This window comes from Ranitomeya variabilis, chromosome 4, assembly GCF_051348905.1.
Source record: "Ranitomeya variabilis isolate aRanVar5 chromosome 4, aRanVar5.hap1, whole genome shotgun sequence".
Taxonomy (NCBI): domain Eukaryota; kingdom Metazoa; phylum Chordata; class Amphibia; order Anura; family Dendrobatidae; genus Ranitomeya; species Ranitomeya variabilis.
This window is the reverse complement of record NC_135235.1, coordinates 266,153,974-266,165,726: the sequence shown is the minus strand read 5'-3', so window position 1 is coordinate 266,165,726 and position 11,753 is coordinate 266,153,974. Positions and strand designations below refer to the sequence as shown.

Here is an 11,753-nt window from a genome sequence, read left to right as displayed (position 1 = left end):
CTGAACATTGCAATGGACTCCCCCCGAATGCAGAACATTGCAATGGACTTCCCCCGGAACTCCAAGCATTGCAACAGATTTCCGGGGAAAGTCTGTGTTCATCGTTTAGAACTGGATACAATCTGTCCAGTGCGAACGCCGAACTTTTAAGTTCTGGTTGGCTCCTCTCTAGTCATAAAGTTACAGATGGAGATAAAGGGGTGCAAGAGAGATAAAATCCGAGGGATGAGCCTAGAGCACCCCATACACATGATTAGACTAATGTCGGCAGCAACCACCGATATCGAGGGGATCAGCCAAACACAATAATGTGCATGGGGGCCCAGGACAAGTGATCATTAGCGGAGATGTCGATCTGTCATGTCTGATTTTTGGACTGCCGATTGCTGTACTCTCCTAGAGGCAAGTCTCCGGCAGGGATATCTGTCAGTGGCTTTGTCATAGAGAACTAAATTTCAACAGCCATAACCAGATTTTCTTGCAGAAGTTATTCTTTCTAAGGGCTGTTTAAAGTGGTTTTGAGTTCTCAAAAAATACTATACCCGCCACTGTGGCCCTCTACGTCCTCCACCGATACTCCCTCCAAAAGAGATGTCATTCCCACCAATGTCGCGGTAAAGGACTGTAGCAGCCAATCACTGCACTGCACTGCTCTGCTGCATCCACGCGACATTGCCATAATTGTGTGAAGCAGGAACATGGCGAGATGTCTTGATGGTAGTGACGTCACAACCCAAGGACCAGCAGGGCCAGCTTGGAGAGGTTGTGGTCTGCCATGGTGGAGGAACATGTATGGCTCTCAACGCCTCCAAGCACAGCACCCACAAGAAGGGGTTACTTCATGGAGCGAATCCACCAGGCAGCACGTAGTCATCCTATCTACTGGACACACTTCATAACAGCGGAGTATTGTAGATGGATCTAACACATAGCAGAAAGTTCAGAGGTCATTGATACATTTCCAAAAATAAGTCTTTATTGGAGAAGTTGAGATCTCGAGGTCTCGGGGGGAGACTTTATTATTAGATAGAAGTTCTCACCTTTCCGTAAGTCAGACAGTAGTAGAACCTTCCGTATCGCAGGTTTACTGGCAGCGTAAAGTTCATGTTGTCCTGTTTCCAAATTAGCAAATATCCAAGAATAACCGACTACTTTGTTGTAAGAATTCTCCTTAGAAAGCGAAGCATAATGAAACCTCTGTTTCTTAAACCACAGTATATGAGAAGGAAACATGAAGGCACATGCAACGTTCTGAAAGGGGAAGAGTGTTATTAAGCATGTAGCAGCATTGCAAACAGAAATCGTAAAATTACTTATATCTGGCAACCAATAATCCAGAAATTGGGGTACTCCAGCCCAGAATTCCAATATAGGAGAACCTGCTAATACTCCTGACACATAATGCGCACAACTCTGCATTTTCTCTGTTATTCCTCCTAAGGCTATGTTCACACGTGGGGCTTTTGTTGCATTTTTTTTTTCTGCAGCAAAACCTGCTCTCTTGGCAGTAATAAAGCTGCAGAAAAGTATTTAAGCTCGGCTCTATTGAAGTGAATGGGGCTGAGCTTGCAGTAATTCCAGTTCTAGCACTTATGGTGCTGGCAGAATGCTGATGAAGAGAAACCTCCCACTGAATAAGAGTGATGGAAAGTTACAGAGCCACAAAATAATTCCTAGAAATTAGGAATGTAAAATTCTGCTGCCTCCAAACTGTATTGGGTTAGTTATCTGCAGTCTCCCCGCTCTCCAGATCCATTGTGTCGCAGATCCCCAAGGTTCAGCCGCCATATTTTGTCCCGCATGTTGCAATAAGTCTCAGAATCCTAATCGTTCACTTATTACACTAGACAACGTACACACCGCAGCGCCATCTTGAAGTGTGCGCCCTCCGCTACGATGTGTGCTATATAATGAGTGACCCATTCATGCAAATCTGCCTCTATATGATCAAAGAATGACAATCCGTCACTCATTACACGAGACAATGTAAACACCCAGGAGACATCGTACAGCGTGCAATCTCCAGCATGACGAATGAGTGACAAATAACGGCTCCATGTGATGAGACCAGACGCTATCAATTCTGAAATATACGGAACGAAACGCGTTTCAGCTCCTCCAGACTGACAGTGAGTTGTCGCCACCCAGTGGCACCATTGTGAACTGCGATGCCTAAGTCATAACTTTAATAAGTTCACACCACTGCGATTTAAAAAGGTTTGTTCGAAAGTCTTTGCACAAAAGTCACACAGCTTTGTCCTATAGTATAAATATAAGTATCAAGTCTTCAAGATCTGTTATTAAATGCGAACCTCCATCCTTTATTTCCTAACTTTGAAAATCTATGGAAGTAAAGAAACTGAGAACAACCTAAGGCTGCGATGAGCGAAAGGAAAATCCCCAAATAATAAAAATGATTTTTTTTTTTTGTAATGAAAAATACACAAAACATAATAAATAAAGCAAGGAAGCTCCAAAAATAGGGATAGATGACAAACGGTAATCCAACAAGTATAAATGGCACCTTTCTAAATGCGGGTAGTGCAAAATGAGTTTGGCTCTAGAGACCCATGCAAAAATACAAACTGTACAATGTGCAAGAAAAAAATGCATATATACATAATAATAAATAATAATAATTTTATTTATATAGCGCCAACATATTCCGCAGCGCTTTACAACTTATAGAGGGGACTTGTACAGACAATAGACATTACAGCATAACATAAATCACAGTTCAAAACATACCAGGAGGAATGAGGGTCCTGCTCGCAAGCTTACAAACTATGAGGAAAAGGGGAGACACGAGAGGTGCATGGTAACAATTGCTTTAGTTATTTGGACCAGCCATAGTGTAAGGCTCGGGTGTTCATGTAAAGCTGCATGAACCAGTTAACTGCCTAAGTATGTAGCAGTACAGACACAGAGGCTATTGACTGCATAAAGTGTATGAGAACATGATGCGAGGAACCTGATTATGTTTTTTATTTTTTTTTATTTTAATTAGGCCACACAGGGATAGTTAGGTTAATGCGTTGAGGCGGTAGGCCAGTCTGAACAAATGCGTTTTTAGGGCACGCTTAAAACTGTGGGGATTGGGGATTAATCGTATTAACCTAGGTAGTGCATTCTAAAGAATCGGCGCAGCACGTGTAAAGTCTTGGAGACGGGAGTGGGAGGTTCTGATTATTGAGGATGCTAGCCTGAGGTCATTAGCGGAGCGGAGGGCATGGGTAGGGTGGTAGACTGAGACCAGAGAGGAGATGTAGGGTGGTGCTGAGCCATGGAGTGCTTTGTGGATGAGGGTAGTAGTTTTGTACTGGATTCTGGAGTGGATGGGTAGCCAGTGTAATGACTGGCACAAGGTAGAGGCATCGGTGTAATGGTTGGTGAGGAATATGATCCTGGCAGCAGCGTTCAGGACAGATTGGAGCGGGGAGAGTTTGGTAAGAGGGAGGCCGATTAGTAGAGAGCTACAATAGTCCAGACGAGAATGAATAAGTGAGACAGTAAGAGTTTTTGCAGAGTCGAAAGTAAGAAAAGGGCGAATTCTATAAATATTTTTGAGATGCAGATAAGAAGAGCGAGCCAGTGATCGGATGTGGGGGGTGAATGAAAGCTCGGAATAGCGGCACAGTTTTGGTCGAGGGAGGGTTTTTTAAGTAATGGATGTATGATGGCATGCTTAAATGAGGAGGGAAAAATACCGGAAGTGAGGGAAAGGTTGAATATTTTTGTTATGTGAGAGGTGACAGCCGGGGAAAGGGACTGGAGGAGATGTGACGGAATGGGGACACTGGTGCAAGTGGTCGGGCGGGAAGATGCAAGGAGCCTGCTTACTTCTTCTGTAACTGGTTCAAAGTCAGAGAGTGAACTAGATGCAGTGGGGGAGGGAGGACAGTGCCTGGTATGAAGAGATTGGGAGATGATTTCCTGTCGAATGTGGTCAATTTTTTCTTTGAAGTAATTGGCCAGATCGTCAGCGCGGAGATCTGTGGTTGGGGCCTGCTCTCTTGGGTTGAGTAGGGACTGGAAAGTGTCAAAGAGATGTTTAGGGTTATTGGACAGCGAGGTGATTAGGGTGTTGAAATAGGTTTGTTTGGAGAGGTGAAGGGCAGAGTTGTATGTTTTTAGCATGAACTTATAATGGATGAAATCTTCGGGTAGATTAGATTTTCTCCACAGACGTTCGGCGCACCTGGAGCACCGCTGCAGGAAACGTGTTTGCAGCGTGTGCCACGGTTGTCGCCGTCTGTGTTGAGTTGCTCTATGTATAGGAGGAGCAGGTTCATCCAGGGCACTTTGCAGGGTTTCATTGTAATGCTTCAGAGCAGAATCAGGACATGAGATGGAGGAGATTGGGGCCAATGAGGACTGCAAGTTTTTCATAAGTTTCTGGGTGTTAATGGCCTGTATGTTTCTATAAGTGTGGAAAGTGGGGGTGACCTGAGCGGGGTGGCAGTTCTTGATAGAGAATGAAAGAAGGTTGTGGTCAGAGAGCGGGAGAGGGGAGTTTGTGAAATTATCCACTGAGCAGAGCCGGGAGAAGACCAAGTCAAGGGAATTTCCATCTTCATGCGTTGGAGAGTTAGTATGCTGCGAGAGGCCGAAAGAGGAGGTTAGAGATAAAAGGTGAGAAGCAGATGGGGAGAGGGGAGAAGCAATGGGGATGTTGAAATCACCCATGATAAGGGTGGGGTGTCACACAGGAGAGAAAGTGTGGAAGCCAGGTGGCAAAATGATCCAGGAACTGATGAGAGGGGCCAGGAGGACGATACACAACCGCCACTCGCATGGAGAAGGGGACGTAGAGTCTGACAGCATGGACATCAAAGGAAGGGAATACAAGTGAGGGTACTTGGGGGATAACTTGGAAGGTACATTTGGGTGAAAGGAGCAAACCAACGCCTCCACCTGCTCTGTTGTCCGATTTTGGGGTATGAGAAAAGTGTAGTCCACCATATGAGAGAGCAGCAGCAGCGGTGGTGTCTGACTGCTGGATACAGGTTTCAGTAAGAGCCAGGAGATTAAGAGAATTAGAAAGGAAGAAGTCATGAATGAAGGAGAGTTTATTACACACAGAGCGAGAATTCCAAAGAGCACAATTGAAAGAGACAGAAGGCATGCATGGAATATTAATAAGGTTAGAGGGGTTTCTGGGTGTAGCAGTTGGGAGGTTTGACTGGCTATAACATGGGGGGCCGGGGTTTGGAGAGATGTCTCCAGCGACTAGGAGAAGGAGGATAGAAAGAGTGAGCAGATGGTTAAGTGATTTGTGAGAGCGTCCCTTGTGTTGGATGGTGGGACTGAATGGATCTGCGCTGTTAAGCATATAATACATATATTAATGCAGAAAATGCAAACATCTGTATATAAATGCATACAAAGAGGGCCGAACCAGAGGAAGATAAACCTCATAAAGAAAACAAACATGGAATCCCCGAGTAGAACATATTCCAAGTAAAATGCACTATCAATGCAAAGTAGCAAACTCGGCTTCTGTATGGAGTCATTACCCTAATGCCCCCAATACACGTTTCGCCCTGCTTCATCAGAAGGATCCCCTTTAGGATTTCCTTTTCTTGTATTTTGCATAATTTAATAATGGGTAATCATTAGACACTATTAGTAAATGATGACGATTTCAATACCAAGTGGGTGATGCTTTTTATAACGTGGGGAGCAGTAGGGGGTTGTAAACTTGTTACCTGTGTCCCCTACAAATAGCAGCCGATCACTGAGGATCTCAGCAGAAGCACGCCCTTTGATCAGAAAACACAATATATGGACAAATTATTGGGATTCCTCCACATTCCCCTCTAGGAGCTTTTCTGACCTCCCGTTCTACATCCATAGACATTAGCATGGAGTCAGTCTGTATGGAGCTTGTGAATGGGGAACGGAAATGGGTCTTCCCCAAACTGTTCCCACAAAGCTGAAAGTATAAATGTTATGGCTCACTATGTATTAAGTCTTGATGTAAGTGAGACACTGCAGGGTTGGATAAGCCGGGAGGCGAACGGAACAGCAGAGCTAGATATGCGGCACCTAGAAGACTGTGCAACTGCACGTCCAGCTCTGCTATTCACCGTGCTCTCCGGCTTCTTTTTGCACCAATGTCCACGGTCCGTGTTGCTTTGTCTATTAGTACAACAAATGGTAAATTCAGCTCTGCTGCATCTGTTAATTTAGATGCACAGTAAAGAATATAAAGAGTCAATATTTATATAGAATATCTTTAAAGATTTATTTGACCTAATATGTATATCGATAGCGATCAGAACAGTATTTTCTGGCTTATCTGTCCACCATCTTTTTCACACATGCCCCCATGCAAGTTACACTCACTAATGAAAGTTTCCTTTGCCACCAGCTTCATCAATATTGTAAGGAGCCTCCTCCACTTTCATTGTGGATGCATTATTCAGGGGCAGAGCCATATCAGCAGAGCTTATGTTGTGTCATTTCTCTCCAGCCGCTCAAAATGACTCGGCAGCTTTGGTTCCTATCTGTTTATGTGATATTATCTTGCATAATTGGTTCTATAAAATCTCTTCAGCCAAACGCGAGCTGCGAATATGGTGGAAATTGTACCAAATCCGCTGATAGACAGATGACGTGTCCGCCAGGTAAGTGGCTGTGCGGCTCATTACACTGGATATCACCGATTTATAGCTGATTTTAGCTGATTTCTTTTATTATCTTGTTGGATGTCAGTTATTGCAATGTCACCGTTTCCTATAACTGTCACAGATTTGTGAAGCTGATCAGCAAGGTTGGCAGTGTGTCCTGGTTTGAGCTGTCTCCTCATCCATGGGATCCACAGGACTCTGATACTGTGGAATACAATGGAAGAGGAAGGAGCTGCCTGCTCCATGCCCCACCATATAGGCAGTGCGCCTCACACAGCATGGGTGCAGATGTTCTTGACAGTTATTGTGGGAGCATCATAATGTGTGAGGGGCACTATGGAGGTATCATACTATGTCAAGGGCATTATGGGGCATCATAACTTGTAAGAGGCACTGTGCGGTCATTTTAATGTGTGAGAGACACTGGAGGCAACTTAATGTGTGAGGGATGCTGTGGGGTCCTCAATGTGTGAGGCGTGATGTAGACGAATAATGTATGAGAGTACTGGGGTAGTGCCATAATGTGGGAGGGACATCATACTGTGTGTGTGGGGCTCTCAGAGGGCATTATACTGTGTGAAGGGGACTGTAGGGGCATCATGATTTGTAAGGGGCATTGTGGGATCATCCTACCATGGCGAGAGATACTGTGGGTGTCATTTAATGTAGGATGTGTGTTGTGAGGGCCTCAAAATGTGTGAGAGGTGATGTTTAGTGCTGTGTGGGCGTCATAATGGGTGAGGGGTGCTGTAGGGACATCATAATATATGAGGGGTGCTGTGTGGACATCATAATATATGAGGGGTGCTGTGTGGACATCATAATATATGAGGAGTGCTGTGTGGACATCATAATATATGAGGAGTGCTGTTTGGACATCATAATATATGAGGAGTGCTGTGTGGACATCATAATATATGAGGGGTGCTGTGTGGAAATCATAATATATGAGGGGTGCTGTAGGGACATCATAATATATGAGGGGTGCTGTAGGGACATCATAATATATGAGGGGTGCTGTGTGGACATCATAATATATGAGGAGTGCTGTGTGGACATCATAATATATGAGGAGCGCTGTGTGGAAATCATAATATATGAGGGGTGCTGTGTGGACATCATAATATATGAGGGGTGCTGTAGGGACATCATAATATATGATGAGTGCTGTGTGGACATCATAATATGTGAGGAGTGCTGTGTGGACATCATAATATATGAGGGGTGCTGTGTGGACATCATAATATATGAGGGGTGCTGTGTGGACATCATAATATATGAGGAGTGCTGTGTGGACATCATAGTATATGAGGAGTGCTGTGTGGACATCATAATATATGAGGAGTGCTGTGTGGACATCATAATATATGAGGGGTGCTGTGTGGAAATCATAATATATGAGGGGTGCTGTAGGGACATCATAATATATGAGGAGTGCTGTGTGGACATCATAATATATGAGGAGTGCTGTGTGGACATCATAATATATGAGGGGTGCTGTGTGGACATCATAATATATGAGGGGTGCTGTGTGGACATCATAATATATGAGGAGTGTTGTGTGGACATCATAATATATGAGGAGTGCTGTGTGGACATCATAATATATGAGGGGTGCTGTGTGGAAATCATAATATATGAGGGGTGCTGTAGGGACATCATAATATATGAGGAGTGCTGTGTGGACAACATAATATATGAGGGGTGCTGTGTGGACATCATAATATATGAGGAGTGCTGTGTGGACATCATAATATATGAGGAGTGCTGTGTGGACATCATAATATATGAGGGGTGCTGTGTGGACATCATAATATATGAGGGGTGCTGTAGGGACATCATCATATATGAGGAGTGCTGTGTGGACATCATAATATATAAGGAGTGCTGTGTGGACATCATAATATATGAGGGGTGCTGTGTGGAAATCATAATATATGAGGGGTGCTGTAGGGACATCATAATATATGAGGGGTGCTGTAGGGACATCATAATATATGAGGGGTGCTGTGTGGACATCATAATATATGAGGAGTGCTGTGTGGACATCATAATATATGAGGAGCGCCATGTGGAAATCATAATATATGAGGGGTGCTGTGTGGATATCATAATATATGAGGGGTGCTGTAGGGACATCATAATATATGAGGGGTGCTGTGTGGACATCATAATATATGAGGAGTGCTGTGTGGACATCATAATATATGAGGAGCGCTGTGTGGAAATCATAATATATGAGGGGTGCTGTGTGGACATCATAATATATGAGGGGTGCTGTAGGGACATCATAATATATGATGAGTGCTGTGTGGACATCATAATATGTGAGGAGTGCTGTGTGGACATCATAATATATGAGGGGTGCTGTGTGGACATCATAATATATGAGGGGTGCTGTGTGGACATCATAATATATGAGGAGTGCTGTGTGGACATCATAGTATATGAGGAGTGCTGTGTGGACATCATAATATATGAGGAGTGCTGTGTGGACATCATAATATATGAGGGGTGCTGTGTGGAAATCATAATATATGAGGGGTGCTGTAGGGACATCATAATATATGAGGAGTGCTGTGTGGACATCATAATATATGAGGAGTGCTGTGTGGACATCATAATATATGAGGGGTGCTGTGTGGACATCATAATATATGAGGGGTGCTGTGTGGACATCATAATATATGAGGAGTGTTGTGTGGACATCATAATATATGAGGAGTGCTGTGTGGACATCATAATATATGAGGGGTGCTGTGTGGAAATCATAATATATGAGGGGTGCTGTAGGGACATCATAATATATGAGGAGTGCTGTGTGGACAACATAATATATGAGGGGTGCTGTGTGGACATCATAATATATGAGGAGTGCTGTGTGGACATCATAATATATGAGGAGTGCTGTGTGGACATCATAATATATGAGGAGTGCTGTGTGGACATCATAATATATGAGGGGTGCTGTAGGGACATCATCATATATGAGGAGTGCTGTGTGGACATCATAATATATAAGGAGTGCTGTGTGGACATCATAATATATGAGGGGTGCTGTGTGGAAATCATAATATATGAGGGGTGCTGTAGGGACATCATAATATATGAGGGGTGCTGTAGGGACATCATAATATATGAGGGGTGCTGTGTGGACATCATAATATATGAGGAGTGCTGTGTGGACATCATAATATATGAGGAGCGCCATGTGGAAATCATAATATATGAGGGGTGCTGTGTGGACATCATAATATATGAGGGGTGCTGTAGGGACATCATAATATATGATGAGTGCTGTGTGGACATCATAATATATGAGGAGTGCTGTGTGGACATCATAATATATGAGGGGTGCTGTGTGGACATCATAATATATGAGGGGTGCTGTGTGGACATCATAATATATGAGGAGTGCTGTGTGGACATCATAGTATATGAGGAGTGCTGTGTGGACATCATAATATATGAGGAGTGCTGTGTGGACATCATAATATATGAGGAGTGCTGTGTGGACATCATAATATATGAGGGGTGCTGTGTGGACATCATAATATATGAAGAGTGCTGTGTGGAAATCATAATATATGAGGGGTGCTGTGTGGACATCATAATATATGAGGAGTGCTGTGTGGACATCATAATATATGAGGGGTGCTGTAGGGACATCATAATATATGAGGGGTGCTGTGTGGACATCATAATATATGAGGGGTGCTGTGTCCGTCCGTCGGCCCCTGTATCGACAACAGGCCTTTCCCGCTCGCGACGCTCCGGTAAACGGTCCATGCTGCGATCTCGCGAGATGATGTAGCGGTCTCGGGAGACCGCTATGTCATCATCTTGCGAGACCGCAATGCACTCTTGAGACCGGAGCGCACGAGCAGCGTCGGTAACCGCTTTGCTTGGATCCGGGGACTCCGGAAGGTGAGTATATAACTATTTTTTATTTTATTTCTTTTTTTTAACAGGGATATGATGCCCACATTGCTATATACTACGTGGGCTGGGCAATATACTACATGGGCTGGGCAATATACTACGTGGCTGGGCAATATACTACATGGGCTGTGCAATATAATACGTGGCTGGGCAATATACTACATGGGCTGGGCAATACACTACATGGACTGTGCTATATACTACATGGCTGGGCAATATACTACGTGGCTGGGCAATATACTACATGGGCTGTGCTATATACTACGTGGCTGGGCAATATACTACATGGGCTGTGCTATATACTACATGGCTGGGCAATATACTACGTGGGCTGGGCAATACACTACATGGACTGTGCTATATACTACGTGGCTGGGCAATATACTACGTGACTATACAACGTGGGCTGCGCAATATACTACGTGGACTGCGCAATATACTATGTGGGCTGCGCAATATACAACGTGGGCTGCGCAATATACAACATGGGCTGCGCAATATACAACCTGGGCTGCGCAATATATAACGTGGGCTGCGCAATATACTACGTGGGCTGCACAATATACTACGTGGGCTGCGCAATGTACAACGTGGGCTGCACAATGTGTACAACGTGGGCTGCGCAATGTACTACGTGGTGTCATGGTTCCCAATGGCAAGGGAACGTAAAAAACAAATAAGTAACGAACGAGCTCTCGGGTGATGGAAACTCGAGTAGACCGTGAGCTAAATCTACCACACAACTAACAGTAGCCAGGGAGCATACCTACGGCTTCCTATATGCCACGCGCCAGCCGGAGGACTAACTACGCCTGGTAGAGGAAGAAACAGACCTGGCTTACCTCTAGGGAAATACCCCAAAAGATGATAGCAGCCCCCCACATGTAATAACGGTGAATTAAGAGGAAAAGACATACACAGTATGAAAGTAGATTTAGCAAAGAGAGGTCCACTTACTAGATAGCAGAAGGATACAAAAGAGGACTTCACGGTCAACTGAAAACCCTTTCAAAAACCATCCTGAAATTACTTTAAGACTCCTGTGTCAACTCATGACACAGGAGTGGCAATTTCAGCCCGCAAGAGCTTCCAGCTACAGAGAATTACAAAAACTGCAAACTGGACAAAAGGTACAAAACAAAAGGACAAAGTCCACTTAGCTGATCAGCAGACTAGTAG

At 44.2% G+C, this 11,753-nt stretch overlaps 1 protein-coding gene across 1 annotated transcript in view; it reads left to right on the top strand.

The window, feature by feature from the left end:
- The first annotated feature begins 6,613 nt into the window (after positions 1 to 6,613).
- The window catches only part of LOC143767826 (uncharacterized), a 113,044-nt gene continuing 107,904 nt past the window's right edge, over positions 6,614 to 11,753 (top strand). Inside the window, exon 1 of the mRNA XM_077256347.1 lies at positions 6,614 to 6,629. Within this exon, the coding sequence (XP_077112462.1) occupies positions 6,614 to 6,629 (16 nt within the window). The remainder of the gene's footprint in view (positions 6,630 to 11,753) is intronic.